At 35.6% G+C, this 18,513-nt stretch overlaps 3 protein-coding genes and 1 pseudogene across 6 annotated transcripts; 2 read left to right on the top strand and 2 right to left on the bottom strand.

Moving 5' to 3' along the window:
• Positions 1–634: 634 nt before the first annotated feature.
• Positions 635–1,806, top strand: LOC145587332 (2-hydroxyisoflavanone dehydratase pseudogene; annotated as a pseudogene).
• A 613-nt stretch (positions 1,807–2,419) lies between these two features.
• LOC145587330 (uncharacterized) lies at positions 2,420–11,010 on the bottom strand. 4 transcript variants are annotated; one of them, XM_081644061.1, is made up of 12 exons: positions 10,664–11,010; positions 5,627–5,983; positions 5,382–5,507; positions 4,976–5,095; positions 4,784–4,876; positions 4,599–4,697; positions 4,375–4,512; positions 4,154–4,279; positions 4,020–4,073; positions 3,395–3,553; positions 3,030–3,086; positions 2,420–2,942 (listed from the first exon to the last, which is right to left on the bottom strand). In XM_081644061.1, the coding sequence occupies exons 2-12, from the start codon at positions 5,832–5,834 to the stop codon at positions 2,938–2,940; spliced, it is 1,185 nt and encodes a 394-aa protein (XP_081500187.1). In that variant the 5' UTR covers positions 5,835–5,983; positions 10,664–11,010; the 3' UTR covers positions 2,420–2,937. The 4 variants fall into 4 exon arrangements, with proteins under 4 accessions (XP_081500187.1, XP_081500186.1, XP_081500184.1 ...); XM_081644060.1 differs by having other exon boundaries at positions 2,422–2,942; positions 4,599–4,709; positions 5,388–5,507; positions 10,664–11,008; XM_081644058.1 differs by having other exon boundaries at positions 2,423–2,942; positions 4,599–4,709; positions 10,664–11,007.
• LOC145590204 (uncharacterized) lies at positions 7,366–8,171 on the top strand. The gene is made up of 2 exons (XM_081646955.1): positions 7,366–8,094; positions 8,136–8,171. The coding sequence occupies exons 1-2, from the start codon at positions 7,366–7,368 to the stop codon at positions 8,169–8,171; spliced, it is 765 nt and encodes a 254-aa protein (XP_081503081.1).
• A 1,075-nt stretch (positions 11,011–12,085) lies between the features above and the next one.
• Positions 12,086–17,657, bottom strand: LOC145589339 (uncharacterized). Its single transcript, XM_081645870.1, has 17 exons — positions 17,501–17,657; positions 17,363–17,405; positions 16,974–17,140; positions 16,233–16,334; positions 16,058–16,153; positions 15,828–15,968; positions 15,569–15,688; positions 15,200–15,289; positions 15,010–15,111; positions 14,684–14,737; positions 14,498–14,589; positions 14,301–14,418; positions 13,914–14,002; positions 13,736–13,820; positions 13,565–13,656; positions 12,568–12,905; positions 12,086–12,374 (listed from the first exon to the last, which is right to left on the bottom strand). The coding sequence occupies exons 1-17, from the start codon at positions 17,531–17,533 to the stop codon at positions 12,349–12,351; spliced, it is 1,788 nt and encodes a 595-aa protein (XP_081501996.1). The 5' UTR covers positions 17,534–17,657; the 3' UTR covers positions 12,086–12,348.
• Positions 17,658–18,513: the final 856 nt, after the last annotated feature.

The following is an 18,513-nucleotide window of genomic DNA, read 5'->3' as shown; positions in this document are numbered from 1 at the left end:
AATACTAATACAATAGTTAAATGGATTAACTCAAAATTTAGTTGAGAAAAAATTATTACGTTCCACATATTACTTTGTATTTTGTAAATTTTTTTTTATTAAAATTAATTTCGCACCCCCATTACCCAAATCCGGATCCTCCACTGACATGGATACATCCTTTTCTTTTCTTTTGATAGGATATGCTGTAATATATTAGGTGCCAAAATTTATGTGAAATTTTGATCAGAATCATTTATTATATTGTAATAAGTTTGAGTTTCATCTAACGTCTTGTGACACCCGTTATCAATATCATTTAAACAACACAAAAGGTCATCAAAAGAAGACACTTACCAGTATAAAAAACATACTCCGTAAAAAGTATTAGATTCTCTACAAGTTATAATGTGACAACATTAAACACGTGTCAATATAATTCCAAATTTGGTAACATTAAGTTCAACATAGTGAGGCCATGACTCATGAGGCGGCATTGTACTTGTCCTGTCTTTTCCCAAAAAAAGCATATATAGTGGACAAATATAATGAACGCACCAACTATCCACTTAACATTGTTTTTTTTTGGTACAACATTATCAAATTTGTATCACACATTAACACTACCTCATTTTCTCACCATATCCTAACATCAATGGCATCCATATCTAAAGAAGTAAAACTAGAGTTCCCAGGGCTCATCCGAGTCTTCGAAGACGACTCGGTTGAGCGCCTGTTTGGGTCACCCTATGTCCCTCCTACACCCCAAGACCCCGAAACCGGGGTCTCATCGAAAGACGTGACAATCTCCCCTAACACAAACCTCTTAGCAAGACTCTACATTGCTAACAAATTCATCACTTATAATAATAATAATGATCAAAATCTCCCCATTCCCATCTTAGTCTACTTCCATGGAGGCGGCTTCTGTCTCGAATCCGCCTTCTCAAGCCTCGACCACCGTTACATGAACATCCTAGCCTCAGAGGCTCAAATACTAATAGTCTCAGTCGAGTACAGACTTGCACCTGAACACCCTCTTCCAGCAGCCTATGAAGACTGCTGGACTGCCCTCAACTGGACCGCCTCGCTCTCAGACCCGTGGTTAGCTAACCACGGAGACCTCGAGGCGGTCTTCATAGGAGGGGACAGTGCAGGAGGAAACATAGTCCATAACATAGCCATGAGGGCTGGTAACGAGAGCTTACACCGCGATATTAAGATCTTAGGAGCTTTCTTTTCTCACCCTTACTTCTTAGACAAGAAAGATGATCCTCGCCTTGAGACGGCTTACAAGATATGGGACTTCGTGTATCCGAATGCACCGGGTGGTTCGGATAGTCATATGATCAACCCTATGGGTGTAGGAGCCCCGAGCTTGAACGCGCTCGGGTGTAGTCGAGTGCTGGTGGTTGTGGCGGAGAAGGATGAGCTGAAAGATGGTGCAGTAAAGTACTATGATGCGGTCAAAAAGAGTGGATTTGAAGGGATAGTAGAGTTGTTTGAAGTAAAAGGAGAAGGTCATTGTTTTCATGCATTTAATCCTGATTCTGAGAATGCTAAGCTTCTTTTCAAACGTCTTGCTACGTTTCTTCACAAGTGATTTTTATTCGATTTTGTTTATCAAATTGATTAATTAGTTTCGAAATAAGTTATAACTTTTTTTTTTTTTGTTGTTGTTGCTACTTATATTTTTTGAGCTTATTCTCAACAATTAATACAAATCTTAAATGAGTTATTGTAAATTTGAGTTTTTTTGCAAGCCTTTTCGAGTTTAACTCAGTAGTTTGTGGGTGATCAAAGTTGACCTGGCCCGACCCGGCTTGATTTTGGGCAAAAAATTTCGGCCCGAAATCAAGTTGGTTCTAGCTTTTTTAGGCGCATTTGGGAATGCGTTTTTATGCATAGTTAGTTGATTTTTAGACTCGGTCTGAAATTAGCCCGAAAAGCCTGCACAACCCGATCATTTTAGGCTGGTTTGGGTACAAAAATTCCGGCCCGACCCGAGAGAAATGGGCTTAATTTTTTAGCTTCGGCCCGGTCCATCTAATAATCACCTCTAACTCCGTTTTTAACTTTTGAATCGTGAATAAGTTCAAGAATACTCCTAACTTCCTAAGTATACCCAAAGTATCAAAAAAATCCTTCTTGTGTTACAACATTGTTGCCAAGTTAAGCTTGTACTCCCTTGTTTAGCTATTTTCCTTTATTCGCCTAAGATATATATAGGTCCTGTTTGGCAATAGTAGCGGTAACGAGTCACTTTTAGCGGTCGAGTAGCTAGCGGGTAGCTGTTAAGGTAGTGAGTAGCGGTTAATTAGTAGTGGGTAGAGGTTAGCTGTCAAATTAACGGTTGATAGTATGAGTGTTTGGCAAAATTAGCGGTTGCAATATCAAAATATATCAAAATTTATAAAAATATTGTTTTAAAAGTAGTAAAAATATGTCAAACGCTACCCGCTACTTCTAAACACTACTATTTTTAACATTTGAAAAAAGCTATCTAAACGCTACCTCTATCGCTAACTGTTACTAAAATCGCTATCTTACCAAACACTCTCAAATTTTTTCTAGTAGTGTTTTGACTGGTCAAAACGCTAATCGCTACCTCAAACGCTACCACCAAACAGGGCCATAGGCCACATAGCGCCCTTAGCTTGTCTTAAATGTGTTGTGATCGTGGGCATAAAGTCCTATTGTACCTAGCTAGAATTCAAGTACAATTATTTCTGTATAGTGATCGAATACACCCGATTATATGCAAGAAATTATACAAACTTGAGGAGTATGTAGGGAAGTAATTAGTAATTACAGAGGAATTTTCACTTTGCAACAAAGTCATGATTAGTTAGTACGTACATCACGGTCGCCGCCCAATACATGTTGGTGAGGCTTGCTAGCTTGCGTTCGGTTGCATATCTATCATGATCAACTCCTTGCATTCGTTCCACCAATGCCTTAATCTATGCAACAACAAATATAAAACAATGTTTGAGTTTTTTTTTTTTTTTTTTTTTTTGCTAAAAGATAGAGCAAGCTAGGGGACTTACCAAAGTGTGAGCGATAATTAGTTCTCCAATGAACTACCATTGAATGCATGCAACTAACTGTAAGTTCAACAGGATTATTGTTAGCAAAATTATCAAAGTTTCGAGTAGAAAATTATGTAGATACAACAAATGCATACTCTTTACCTTAGGATTTTTATTAGTGTGACTAGTTTAAATATTGTGTGTTACATTTGTATGTCAACAAATTAAAGGGAGTATATATGAGAATAAAACTTTTATCATGTTGGTAAGTTAAATGACATAGTTGGACCAAATTATCATTAACAAAAACTTAGTTGTGTTTATGGAAAAAACAGAACATGATAACAAGATTTGGCTCGAAAATGGCTAGCCTGAAAACTTACATAGAGCTGTCAAGAAGGTATAGCATGTTGTTTGATGTTGTTGGCTATCTTCCTTTTTTCGATAAATCATTGTGTGGGTTATATTTTTCTTGCATTTGGGACAACACAGATCAATTCCATCTCTTTCCAGAGTTTCCTTGAATGCTTTTGGGCTAAAATCTGCATGTTTGAAAGTTTTATCAGCAAAAGCATACTTCAGACCTTCAGTAATAGTTAATTGTTCTATCATAAACCACTAGTTAACTTGTTAGTGTTCCTTTCTATCTTAAACATCATCTTACACTTAGATTATTATGTGTATTTAGTAAATTCATAGTGAAAGTGGTTAAAAATTTTGGTGAATAAGGAAATTGAAAGAAAGTGGATACAGAGAGATGAGTGCAGAATTGTTAAGAAAATACAGTCATTGTGAAGAGAAAATGAGTTGTGACTGATAGAGATAAAAGTAGTACTCGTAGGAGAAAAGCTAGGTTTCACTTCATAGGGGATGCAAATTTTGTCTTATTAAGGTAAAAGATAAATTCGGGACATCCCAAAATAGTATAGTGAGTGATAAAATTTGGACGGAGTTCTTGCATGTTAAGAGTTTACTACCAAAATCCGAGGAAGACATGTGTATGCGTACCTTTTTCATCAGAAAAGCTTCCGACTCCCTTGTCTTGGACTTCAACACTAACATCTAAATGCAGGCATACATATATCAAAATTAGTACAATTTAAAGGACTAACAAAATTTCCCACAATTTAATTTGAATATACCTTGTTTTTTGTCATGTTCAATGTCCAAGACTTCATCTTTGGCACTATCATTCATATGATAGCTATCAGCACTTGCATCTTTAGTGGCATCGGCTTCACTCTTGCTGTCTTCTACTAGCAAATCTGCTACATACAGTACATACATACATCAATTTATTACTGTAGATCAGCTAATGTGTTTTGTCTAGGTATCTTCACAACACATTTGCACAAGTCCAAACCTTGTTTACTGTCAGATATTTGATGAAGACCTTTGTCCTCGACTTCACCTTGAACACTATCATCCATATTATGGCTAATTATATTTACATCTTCAGTTCCATTGTCTTCGCTTTTGCTATCTTCTATGACACTCAAATCTACATATACATAATATTTACTTCAATTAGTCTGGTCTAGTTTTAAGGTGTTTATGAGAATCTTCAGAATATTCATACTTCCATACCCTGTTCTCTTTCCTGGACTTCATTTTTGACACTAGAATCCACAAAATTCTCAAGGGTATACTCATCTGTAGCTACGTCATCTTCTTTTTTGCCATCTTCTGAACATAGACCTACATATATTTTGTTTAGACTAGTTTTTAGAGGTTTATGAGAGTATTAACAATTGTACATGTTTGCTTGTTACCTTGCTCATTGTCGGTTTTTACATCTCCATTTCCCTCGATTTTATCTTCAACATTAACATCAATAACATCTTTACTTTCACTTTTGCTGTCATCTGAATACATATAGCAACATATATGATAATACAAATCACTTTAGACTAGTTTTTAGAGGTTTATAAGAATCTTAACAATTGTATATATTTGCTTATTACCTTGCTCATTGTCAGATAATTTTGCTTGTCCATCCCCCTCGATTTCATCTTCAACATTCGCATCCTTATTGCTTATAAGATCAGCATCTTTGGCTCCTCCACTTTCACTTTTGCTACCATCTGAAGAAATACCAACATATATGTAAATACTGCTTACATTGTTAGGGTGACTCCTAATTAAGAACTACTCAAAGACACCATAATTGTTTTTCTCTATCTATATATTAACACTAATTGCATTTACATAATTCCTTAAATCATGTAGTCCATGATAGAAAAAGAGCTTGTTCTTAGATTGAAATTGCTTTTATTCTGCATCATCAACTTTGCTTCTGTATGCAATGCAGCTAATTTTGAGCTCAAATTAAATGACAGAACTATAGCACACCAAGTTTGTCATACTTACTCGTACTTTGTATGAAATCAAAATCTTCTGTATATGTTTGTTTATCCTCAGCTTCATCATCAGCAGCAGGACTAGAATCTTCAGCTCCATCATCACCTATGCTTTTGCCGTCTTCTGATTGAAAACCTGTATTATATATGAACATGTCTTTCATCCAGGGTTTTACACGTGCCAACTTTTCAATCCATAATTGACATCTTTACAAGAATCACAACACATTAGCATAATTGCAGTGATTTGAATACCTTGCTTATTGTCAGAGTTTCCCTGATCCTTGTCCTCAACTTCGTCGTCTTTGACACTATCATCCACATAATCACTAACAATACTCACATCTTTCGTACCATTACCTTCGCTTCTGCTGTCTTCTACATCATCCAAACCTACATACACAATGTCTTCATCTTCAGCTCCTCCACTTTCGCTTTTGCTATCTTCTGAAAACATGCCCATATCATCTGTATAAGTTTGGGAATCCTGCTCATTGTTGAAATCTGACTGTAATTCATCTTCTGCTTCATCATCAAAATCACTAACAGCAGCATGATTGGAAGCTTCAGCACCATCATCACCTCTGCTTTCGCCGTCTTCAGATGACAAATCTGCATATTTGAACTAGTCTTTCATCCAGGGATCTACTCACAACATACTCTTTAATCCATTTTTTTATTAATCAATTTGGAAGATTGAATCTTGTCAGAAATGTGACTTTACCAGTATATCATAAGAGCTTGTCTTTTAAGTCCAATGTAGCATTTTAATTCTACAATTATTTTGCCTTAGTGTTAAAACTATTAACTCACATTATAACATGAGCACCATTAGCTGATTGAACTAATGGTCAGGCTAATGTTAATCGGTTATCCTGCCATATTCTGAATAAGTGAAGAGCCCTTTAAATTTTGTTTGGAAAGTTGTGTTGATGTCTAACTCTGGTAAAATTACTAACCAAACTAGCAGAACAATACTAGAAAGTTTCAATCATGAATACCAACATACTAGAAAACATTGGTTCTGAAAGCCTTAGTGCACTGGTCATATTCAATAAAGGAGATATGGCTACACATTTTTACCAAACACATGTATACATATGGCTAATGTAACCACCTAGTCAAACCAGCTTATACAACCCGCTAGTTTTTAACCACCAAACATGGCCCCAAAGAGAACTGAAAGAGTAAGAAACGTTTGAGCACAAAAGGTTAATTTTGAAAAACGATTGTATGAGATTTTAAGAATAGAGGAAATTCTGAACCGGGCCGGTCCGATCCCGGTCGGTTTTCCTGTCCAGGTCCATTTTTGCACACCCCTAGTGGCGGGTGGGCGAGGGGTGGCCTTTGGACACATAGCCGGAAATGACTATATATTCTATTCTTAAGCTGGTCAAAAAATTTACTCAATTCATACAATCAATTAATCAAACCAGCTACAATCAACTTACTATACTTAATCACTAATTTCCAATGAAGCCAAAACCTACTAAAGGGGTGTTTAGTTCAAGTATAGTGGAATGGATTGGTATAGAATCTCATACTTGAGAGGTACAGATTCTAAGACTCATACTAATCTAAAGTTGTTCAATTTTAATGTTGGAATGGATTATACTTCATTAATTGAATGAATTGTGGGTGTGTGACTTCTTAGGTTCAAATAATCCAACCAAACGACCTCTTGTACCCTCTTCCTTATTTTCTTGACAATATACTCTAACTAGACATACTTGTCAATACAAAACTTTAATTAATTTAATGACGCTTTGTTAAGATAATAATTAGGAAAGATTGTATAATATCTTTAGTTTCCTAATTATGTTAGTATTTATCTTATTCCTATTATAGTTAGGGTTAGAATATCTCTTGTAACTATATATACTCCTTACATGTGAATGAGAAGGTTGAGCCGTTTAATTGAATTTGACATGGTATCAAGAGCTTAGGTTCCGAAATTTTTTCAATTTTTCCGCAAAATACAGTGAGGCAGAGAGATGGCGAAGGATGATGAAACACCACCGCCACCACCACCGGTTGATCACGAGTATTACCTTGGCTCAAGCGATCATCCGGGTATCGTGATAACACCGATTAAGCTACAAGGATCGAACTATGATGAGTGGTCCAAAGCCGTGCGTCGGTCTTTAATTGCGAAGTGGAAGTTTGGTTTTGTAGATGGTTCAATTAAGGAACCAGCAGCTGATTCATCCAAATACAAACATTGGATAGCCGTGAATTCCATGTTGGTATCTTGGATAAATAATACTCTTGATGATGGCCTTCGGTCGACGATAGAATATTATGATGTTGTGAGTGAATTATGGAAGCACTTACAGCAGCGTTATTGTGTGGTGAGTGGGACACGTGTGTGTCAACTCAAGCAAGAATTGGGAGTGTGTAAACAATCGCCCTCCGAGACGGTGACGGATTATTTTGGTAGATTATCAAAGATATGGAAAGAATTGGTTCAATTTTGTCGTGTTCCAAAGTGTTCATGTGGTGGTTGCAAATGCAATATAGCAAAGCAAGTTGGAGATATTCGTGAAGAGGACTACTTGCATTATTTTTTGATTGGCTTAGATGATCCATATGAGTCAATTCGAGCACAATTACTTGCACAATCTCCTCTTCCCATGGTGGATAGTGCATATCAAACGGTGATTAATACCGAGAGATTACGAGGTCGTGATAATAAGCCAAAGGAGAATGTGATGGCATTCAAGGTCGATTCCCGGGCTAGGAGTGATTCGGGAGATGGAGACAGGCCATTTTGTACTCATTGCAACCGTGTGGGCCATGACAAGAAGGGGTGTTATCAGATTATTGGTTTTCCGCCGGGTTGGGATGACAATCGAAAAGGTGGAAGAGGCCGTGGCCGTGGTGGCTCTACCAATCGTGGTGGTAAAGGAGGTCGTGGATATGTGGGGGAGCAAGGGAACTCATCTAATGCTGCTCCTACATCGGCACGGGCCAATGCGGTGCAAGGAGGGGGTGCAACTAACTCCGGTAGTAGCTCTTCATCAAGCACTAATCTTGTTCAAGGACTTGTGGGAGTTTCGGTGGAGCAAGCCCAACAAATCATCGATATTTTGAGCAAAACCAAGTCACGGTTGGAAGGTAATACAAGCGTATTGTGGATTGTGGATACAGGAGCTTCTAATCATGTTACTAATGATTTGTCCATCATGAGAAATATCAAGACCATACAAAATTGTCCGGTGGGTTTGCCGGATGGTCAAACGGTGAATGCGAATCAATTGGGTTCGGTCACCCTAGAGGGTGGTTTGGTGCTTGATAATGTGTTATTTGTTCCCCACTTAAATTGCAATTTAATTTCTGTAACACAACTTAGTGATGAAAACAGATGTATAATTCAATTCACTAACAAAATTTGTGTTATTCAGGACCAGTTGACGAGGACGGTGATTGGCGTGGGTGAACGACAAGATGGACTTTACTTTTTCCGAGGTGTGCCGCATGTGAAGGTTCTAGCAGTGGATTGTGTGGTGGATCTTTGGCATCAACGAATGGGTCATCCGTCGGAGAAAGTTCTAAAGTTACTTCCACCTGTGAGTAACTCTATTAGAAAGAATAATGATGTGTGTGATGTATGCCCTCGAGCAAAACAATCTAGAGATAGTTTTCCTGTTAGTGAGAATAAAGCTAATGGTTTGTTTGATTTAGTTCACATTGATTTATGGGGTCCGTACAAGGTAGCATCGTCTTGTGGTGCTAAATTGTTTTTGACAATAGTGGATGATTTTTCTAGAGGTGTTTGGGTTTATTTGATTCGAAATAAAACTGAAGTTGAAATTACCTTTCTCAATTTTATTGCCTTGATTAAACGACAATTTAATAGAGATATAAAGGTTGTTAGAAGTGATAATGGTACTGAATTCAATCACCTTCAAGATTATTTTGTTCAAAATGGTATTATTTTTGAATCATCTTGTGTGGGAACACCTCAACAAAATGGGAGAGTAGAGAGGAAACATCAACATATTCTTAATGTGGCTCGGGCTTTGCGTTTTCAAGGACAACTTCCTATAAAATTTTGGGGTGAATGTGTGTTGACAGCATGTTATTTGATTAATCGAACTCCTAGTTCTGTGATTCAAAATAAAACTCCATATGAGATGTTGTTTGGTAAAATTCCCCCATATGAGCTTATGAGAGTGTTTGGATGTTTGTGTTATGCACATAATCAACGAAGTAAAGGAGATAAATTTGAGTCGCGGAGTAGAAAATGTGTTTTCTTGGGTTACCCTTTTGGGAAGAAAGGGTGGCAATTGTTTGATTTGGAATCTCGTGAGTATTTTGTTTCGCTAGCCTCTAAATCTCAAGCCTACCAATCTTTAGTTTCCTAATTATGTTAGTATTTATCTTATTCCTATTATAGTTAGGGTTAGAATATCTCTTGTAACTATACATACTCCTTACATGTGAATGAGAAGGTTGAGCCGTTTAATTGAATTTGACACGCTTTTATACAATTCGAGTTTATTATACGTGGAATATGTTTTTCACTATCCCCTTGTGTGAACCAGTACCATGGTCCCCATGACCTTTAGGCTTTAATCTTTAGCTTGGTTGCCTAAAATATTCCTTTTTTCTCTCGTATTTACTATTCTACTCCAACCATGTGCACTAATCTTTCCCATCATTATCACCCCAACAGAACCATCTAGTATCTCAGTATTATTTACTCTTATGTATGGACTAGCATAATAAAAACAAATTAAATATCACCGCACATTTAAAAAAAAATTAAAATTAACATTTAAAATAAAATAAAATAAAAAATACTTCTAAAAAATTAAATTCATTCATGTCTTTCTCACTCTCACCCGTTGACCTCCATGGATGCATTTCTCTTTCTTCCTCAACATTTGATGGTGTGAACTTACATTTTTTGTTGAATCAAATACTTTCTATAACAAATACTCGAATTCTCTCTAGTTACTCGACCATTCAATTACTAGAGAATATAACATATTCACAAACACGTACCCTTTTAATTTTCTCTAATTACTCGACCATTCAATTACTAGATAACATACCATATTCACAAATACGTACCCTTTAAATTCTCTAGTTACTCGACCATTCAATCACTAAACAAAAGTCTTATATTCCATAATAACAACATTTGAATTCTCCCTAGTTACTCGACCATCTAGTTATTAAAGAAGATTGTACATTTCCAAATAACATTTAAATTCTCTCTAGTTACTCGACCATCTAGTTAATAAAAAAAATTGCTACTCGTAAAAACATAAAAGTCGTACGTACCTAGAGTTGCAACACTCAACTTGTGGTCAAGATCTCGATCTTATCGTCTTCTAACAAAAGTTGGTACATGTTTCAGAACTTTGTATTCGTACATTGGCAATGGACGAACATCTTTTCCAACATTCATATTTTTTTTTTTTTTTTTGGAAGAATGGAAAATACGAAGTAGTGAAAAATATGTCTTTCGAAAAAAAAAAAAAAAAAAGTAGTGAAAAATATGAGGACAATTATAGTTGATGAAAACTAGAACTAAAGAATAGATTGAAAATTGTTGTTTTGAAGTCGGCAGAATTAAGTATGAACAAACTCTAGCCACGCACCCAACGCCGCGTGATAGGAGGGACTAAATGCCATTTTTATATAGTACAATCGACATACTAGTATATAAATATAGAAGTATAATTTACATACTCATATTTACAGTATAATTTACATACTCATATACGAAGTAAATGACATTTTTTGTTGTTTTTTGTAAGTCGACATATTTATTTTTATCATCTTTGTACAAAATATAATTCTATTTTAAATTGTGTTATATACTTATATGAGTAAAATAAAAATTATTTGGTTGACAGATTTTCCGTCTTGTATTGTTTCTCTTTTGAACAATGATTTCCCTATGAATGAAAGTTAGTAGCTCCTTCAGCTTTTCTTCAAAAAAAAAATTAATATTTGAAAAGATGCATTTAAAACGAATCTAACAAGAGATTGATAGTCGATTATTAGCCCTTACCCTTGTTATTAAAGAGGGTCAGTCTTCATGTCCTAGGCTCCTAGCTTCATATCTTGTTACTCGTATTGATCTAACAATTTTGATTTACAAAGAAACATAGACAAACAAATATGGTTATAGATAATGTAGCTTCTTTGAGACATGTAACGAAGTCACATAAATTGTTCGGATAAGCAAATTCCCTTTTTTTGTACCAACTAATTATGTTAAAATAAGTTATTCCGGTAGCAAATGCTCTTTTCTTTGTTTTGAGCAATCACGTCTTGAGAGAAAATGCACCTAATATTACTCGTGTATAATCATAGGTTTGACACTTGGAACCCTACAGTGTTTTAGTGGTGAAGTCTGACACTCTGACCTAAACCATTACCAGTAAAGGAGTGAATTATATCATCCTAACTTAAGGATGAAGTGACGGGAGTCCAGTGGACAACAAGCCTTAAGGGTTTCAAAGATTGCAACAATCATGTACAAATGTACAATCTTCACCACAAATTCAATCTGAATTGTTGAGCTATTTTTAGGAAAAAAAAAATATACAAGAGTGCATCTATGATTTAGATTATTTCCAAACATTTATGATGAAGGATAGAGAATAAGGAAGTATTAAAATAATCGAAAACTAGTCAATCAGAAGTAGAATTAAAGTTGCACAAATTATAATAATAGATTAGATACCAAATGAATTGCATAAAGTAATAAAACATTCCATTTAAGGACAAATATATATCCCTATAATTCTTTCAAGAAAAAGTAATTCAGCCAAAAAAAGCATAAAACTAATACAATGGTCACATCTCTGAACAAAACTTCGGCCTAAGTACACAAATTCTCTACTTGGGCTCAAACTAAACCAGCATCATTACTAACTGTCCCAATAGTCACTTAAAATATCTAAAACACTTTAATACATCTGGCCGAAACTGATGTTCTCCATTTGCATAATATCCTAATCATCGAAGGTTGTCTTTTTTCCTGCATTCATCAGAATAAAAATAAATAAAAATCAGATTAAACACTAACAGTTGCTAAATTAACGCAGAACACAATTCAGAAGGATTTATGTAAATGCTAGGAGAATTTTGTTTGCAATTTTTTAGCAATAACCGATTTTTTACTAATCATCCTCTTCTCACTCTTTCTACGACTTCATGGTTTGAAGAGTTACCTGAGGCAGATGCAGTAATGCTGAACCCACCACGACCACCACGTCCTCTACCACCACGACCACCACTATCTCTACCACCACGACCACCGCCTCCAAACCTTCCTCCGCCACGTCTGTCACCAAACCTTCCACCACCACCATCTCTGCCACCTCTTCTCCCACCACCTCTTCCACCACTTCCAAATCCACCACCACTTCCAAATCCTCCACTCCCAAACTCACGGGGTTCTCTTGGCTTACCCTCTTGAACATTCAAGTAACAACCTCCAAGTTCAGATCCATTTAAGTCAAAAGCTTTGTTAAATGCATCGCTGTCTGCAAAATCAATATAAGCCACACTGCAGAGCACAAGAAAATACAGTTAGAAAGAAAACATGTTTGCCAGGAAAGAATGGTACAAAAAAAAAGCAGGCAGCAACACATGAAACAAAATTGGATAAAAATAATCACCAGAAAATTTTAGCATGGAAAATAGTCTTAAACAGGACACAATCATGGAATAATATTCAATAATAAGTAACCTGGAAGTCAGCAATAAACCCATATGAAGATAACTATGCCGGGAGGTAACAGATATGCATGATAAGTTGATAAGAACTTGACATCCATGAAATATGTGGTAGAAACATACTATCACATTCTCATGTACTATATAAGCCTCATCAAGTGTATGCTGTGAAAAAAGGAGAATTGAGTAGTACTAAAGCAAATGCATCACAACCTCAACTCAGGTTATAATTCCAATCACCAACACACTAAGCAAAAAACAAAAAGGTCCAATGAAAGCAAAGAAGGGTGCAAGGAGAGATGCCTAAGGATGATAATTTGGTTCTTTGACAAAAGCAAAATACCACACACTAAGCACATATCAGAGAACGAGAAAGACAGGGTTGCCTTATAGTGAATAGAATATAAAAATGATTCTCAATACGTATAACCAAAAGAACACTGGATGTCTTCAGTAAAACAAAGCAGAAAAAAGATTCTTAGCGCATACCCCTTAAGACATTGATTTTCACGATCTTGTGGGATAGAACATCTTGTAATCTCTCCACACGAACCAAAGAGTTCTTTCAAGGAACCCCTCATCTGCAAGTGGACAGTAAAAACAATCAAAAACAGCTGACATACAATAAGAAAGACGGAAACAAAAGGAGAACAATGATACCTCATCCTCATCAGCAGAAGTATCGAATCCCTTTACAAATATTGTAAGGTTCTGGCCTCCACCCTTCTGGAAAGAAGAGTTCTCTCTAACAAAACAAAAGAAATAAAAATTATTAATTAAAAACACATGTATATTAAAAGTAAAGATTAAAAATAAAAACAAACATAACAATACATACCGTGTGCCGGGAGTGTATGCACCTCTCTCACGAGCTAAGTCAAGCCTCACTGGGCGACCTAATAATTCCTGGCCGTTCAATTCTAGAGCCTGGAAAAAAATATATTGTTAGCAAAGTAAATGCAGCTTACTAGATTAATTTAGAGAGTAAAAAGTACCATACTACCACAGTGAGGAATATGCATAGCTATAACACCTTTAGAAATTGGTATAATAAAGTATAAAAAGTATAAAAGTAAAGGATTACATCTAATATATTGCAATAAATTACATTTGTATTTATAGCAGATAACCAACAGCCAACAGCCATAGCATAGTAGATATAATAGAGAAAAGGTCATCATATAGCAACATAGAGTCGATTAACAGCAATCTTTTGGAGACTCACCTTTTGAGCAGCTTCTGCTGTTTCAAACTCAATGTGGCCATAGCCCTTGAATCTACCTTCAGGTTCGGAGGCAAATCTAATATCTACAATCTCTCCTGCGCTCTTGAAAAAATCTCGCCTGTAAACAGCAATATGATGTAAGGAAAAATTAACTAAGCAATACACTAGTAACCTTGAAATAAAAGAAGAATACATACACATTCTGATCCTCAATATCAAATGAAAGATTTCCAGCAAACAGCGTCTTAGATCCTGTAGCTTGAACTTGTGGGGTTGCAGGTGTCTTAGGCTGAGAAAAGAAATTAACAATCAGGCCACAGTTACAACTACAGAAGGATTTAGCCCATTGCTGGATGATATTAGATAAAGAACAATGTACTTACTGTTTTCAAGGAAGACTTTGTTTCTTCAGCATCAACCATTTCTACATCAGTGTCCTGCAAGCAAACAAAGCAATTTAAATGAGATAATTCGACCAAACACACTTAATTACAACAGACAAGAAATTTTCAAATGGCATACTAAATACAAAAACGGCAGTACAGGTTATACAATCACAATTGGCTAACTACAAAAAATCATGCAATAGAAACTATTATCATTTTCGCGCCATTTCCCTTATCATCTTGTCATCACAGACAAACAATAGTGGATTCTTGTCATTTCAAGCTGTTGGGAGAGGTAGTGGAAGCAAGACCTAGATCATTACCTTCTTTGGGGTCTTCTGAGGCTTATCATCTTCACTCTCCTCGTCACTGTCTTCGTCACTCTCATCAGAATCTGAGCTTTCAGTTTTCTTGGATGCGACTGTCTGTTATACAGAAGCATATGAACACTGTGAATACAATAATGATGGCTTTTTATTAATAAGGCATTAAATATTGGTAGCAGCGCTTTACCTTCTGGGCAGGTTCATCATCAGAGCTCTCCTCCTCACTGCTACTACTATCTTTCTTAGCTTCTTTAGCACCATTCACAGCACTTGTAGCCTGCAAAAGTATATGTTAACTGAAGGTTCCAGTTGAAACAGGATCCAACACTAATACCAATGCTGAATCAGAGAACTAAAGAACAACCATCACAATACACATACCCTTGGCCCCTTGGGGGATCTTTAAAAAGCTTAAATTAACAATAATCATAAAACGAACACTACTGTGTATCTAGACTCTTCTAGCAGCAAGAAATAATTGACAATGCAATGTGAAAAAACTCCGTAAAATAGATAAATTGAGTACAATAGCCATCTATTTTACAATCAATTATACCTTTTTAGCTTTAGGCTCATCGTCACTCTCTTCAGAGCTCTCATCAGAACTGTCATCAGAGCTCTCAGATTCTTTGGCTGGTGTTTTCACATTGCTAACAGTCTTGGCAGGAACTACTTTCTGCAGTAACATAAATTTAGTGAAATTGTGAGCGAGAATTGATCCTTTCCAACTTAATACAGTTTATAAATTCACAAGGCAAGCATCAAAAAATAAAAGTTCATTAGTACTCGTACTAATTAAAACTATTATTGTATACCTTCTCATCCTCGGAATCACTCTCTTCATCTGAGTCATCATCACTGCTTTCCTCAGTTGATTCAGCAGGCATAGCCTTAGAAAGAGAACCATTCTTTGCTGCGGGCACTGCTTTAGGTTTGGCAGTAGGTTTAACATCCTCCTTAAATGTTACAACCATAAAATATAAAGTCAGCAGCAGCGTTAATAAAACTGGTTTGCCACCATATGGCTACACAATCAAGTGCCTACCTCATCCTCGGAGGAAGAATCGTCGCTGTCATCAGAGGAATCATCCTTCTTGGAACCATTCACAGCAGGTACAGTTTTCTTTGGTGCAGGTTCATCCTGCAAACATAACCAACATAAGTATTAGCTATGACTAAAATCTCCATCTTTTATCAGTGATATTTCATCAACTACTTACACTATCACTTCCGTCAGAATCTGAGGAATCTTCTGAGCTGCTCTCCTGCACGGCTTTCTTGACAACAGCAGGGGTTTTAGCTTGTGGCTTTTTCACAACAACCTAATGAATTATAAAATGTAAATTAGTTATACAACAATTGCAAAGTGTACATAAGTTAACCATACAAATATATATATATATATATGATCATCAATCTATACATAAACAAATATATAACACAACAGCTGCACCTATCATACGAAATCTTTCATGCAAATTATCTTGAATGATAAAGAACAAGCTGCTGAAGACATAAAACACTTAAAAAACTACATACCACAAAGACATTGAAATTCAAAGCAATGTCATTAATCTCAACAATGCAACGAAACACAGTACACAGGAAAAAGCCCAACACATTTTCACTCCCCACAAGTCAAACGGTTTGTGTTACCCCTACATAACTATTAACTTTAAGAAAAATGTTGGTCCAAATAAAACCTATAAAACCAATACCCAATTAAATATTTAATCTAAATAATTTATACACAAACAAAAATATACACCTACCAATGATACTATACACTAAAAACATCCGCTAATTCGAAGTAATTGAATCATTTATTTTACCACCAAAAAAATCAAAAATTTGTTTTTTACCGTCAAAAAATCAAATCCTTAAACTTGCAATTACAAATAAATAATATGTAAAGTACAAATCTTTATTCTTTAATTAATTCAAAAAAGAGGGGCATTCACCTCTTCCTCTGAATCAGAAGAATCTTCCTCGCTGCTGCTACTTTCAACTTTCTTAGGCTTCTTCTTCTCAGCAGCCTTCTGCTGAGCAATAACAGCCTCATTCTTCTCTATCTTCTGCTTCTTCGCACTCACAGCCTTCTCAATCGCCTCTTCTGCGCTTCTCTTACCTAAAACCCCAAAATCAAAAATCATTTTAATTCTCAGAATAATCCAAAGTTCAATTAAAAACCTTAAAATTGAAAAATCAGTTCAATCTTTACAATAATCAACACAAATTAAAACCAAATTCACAAAAAAAAACGATGAAAAATGAAAAAATTAAAACCAGTTCAATTTTTACAACAATCAACACAAATTAAAACCATAAATTTAAAAAGTTAAATTAGAACCTTTCTTTCCAGAAGGAACGACAGCAGCAGGAGCTGCATCAACCTGAAACACGAAAAACAACAACACATTAATCCCATTCAAATCAAAAACAATAAAATTAGGGTTTACAGAGGTTCCAAAGAGAGAAGAAGACGAACTTTGGTAGCGGATTTCTTGCTAGACTTGCCCATAGTAGAAGAAGAAAAGGGAGGCTTGAAACGAAATTAGGGTTTAAGAGAGGAGAGAGAAAGACGCTGCAAAACCCTAAAATGAAAGGGTTTTACGGCAGAAAAGAGAGATGGAAATGAGGAAGAAAGAGAAAGAGAGGTTTTATAAGAGAGAAAATAAAAAGGATATTTTGGTAAAGAGGAAAAAGAAGGCGGAAGGAGATTAGGGTTTTACGATAGATATTTTTGGGGGGGTTTTTGCCGTTTTGGGTTTGTTGTAGTCAAGTAATTGACCTAATCGCTTGCTATGCTATGCGTCCACGTGCGATTCATCATATTGTATCAAGGATTCAAGATGAATTGATTAGCCACTAGAGACAGAGGACTCGTCGATGATTATAAGGATCGCTAAGGATTTGTTCACATTTGCTGAATTGAGCAAAATTGAATTGATTAGAGATGGATTGAAAAGAGGAGAAATGAATATTTTATGAGAGAAGGAAATTAGGAGCTGGATTGAACTGATTGGAGCTAAACAGAACTGAAATTAAGTTGAAGTGGACAGGCCCTAAATACAAATCAATTTTAGAGGTGTCAATTTAGATATTCGGGTCAAGTTTAATTGGGTTAGAGGTATCGATTTGGGTATCTAGGTCAGGCATAGTGAAGTCTTTGGTAAGGTTGAGTCTATTATTTTTATTAAAAAAAAAAAAAAAAAAAGACAGGTTGGGTATATTTTAAAATTGAGTCATGCTAAATTATTATGTCACACGAATCAAAACCTGAATTGGCTTTTTTTTAGTCGAACGGGTCAGGTTAATTTTTTTACACCTATTGAATTTCTCTCTTTTTTTTTTTTTTTTTTTTTTTTGTAAGTAACTACATTTAGGATATGTTTTTAGGATAAAGGTTTTTTGCTTTTCATTTGAAATAGCGTGTTTTGTCTAAAATTTCTAATCTGGTTTATTTTGATCTTCATGTTTCTTATTTAAATTTATTGTGGT

Source organism: Chenopodium album, chromosome 17 (genome assembly GCF_948465745.1).
Source record: "Chenopodium album chromosome 17, dcCheAlbu1.1, whole genome shotgun sequence".
Taxonomy (NCBI): Eukaryota; Viridiplantae; Streptophyta; class Magnoliopsida; order Caryophyllales; family Amaranthaceae; genus Chenopodium; species Chenopodium album.
Note: the sequence above shows the minus strand (reverse complement) of the source record. Positions and strands in the feature narration are given on the sequence as shown.

Coding starts and splice junctions, on each gene's coding strand:
- LOC145590204 (XM_081646955.1), top strand. CDS start 7,366: ATGGCGAAGGATGATGAAACACCACCGCCACCACCACCGGTTGATCAC. Junction 8,095..8,135: donor AGAATGTGATGGCATTCAAG/GTCGATTCCCGG, acceptor AGATGGAGACAG/GCCATTTTGTACTCATTGCA.
- LOC145587330 (XM_081644058.1), bottom strand. CDS start 5,834: ATGGGCATGTTTTCAGAAGATAGCAAAAGCGAAAGTGGAGGAGCTGAA. Junction 5,508..5,626: donor AAACTCTGACAATAAGCAAG/GTATTCAAATCA, acceptor TATATAATACAG/GTTTTCAATCAGAAGACGGC. Junction 4,074..4,153: donor TGAACATGACAAAAAACAAG/GTATATTCAAAT, acceptor GCCTGCATTTAG/ATGTTAGTGTTGAAGTCCAA.
- LOC145589339 (XM_081645870.1), bottom strand. CDS start 17,533: ATGGGCAAGTCTAGCAAGAAATCCGCTACCAAA. Junction 17,141..17,362: donor CGTTCCTTCTGGAAAGAAAG/GTTCTAATTTAA, acceptor TTGGGGTTTTAG/GTAAGAGAAGCGCAGAAGAG. Junction 15,112..15,199: donor ATGATGAACCTGCCCAGAAG/GTAAAGCGCTGC, acceptor TCTGTATAACAG/ACAGTCGCATCCAAGAAAAC.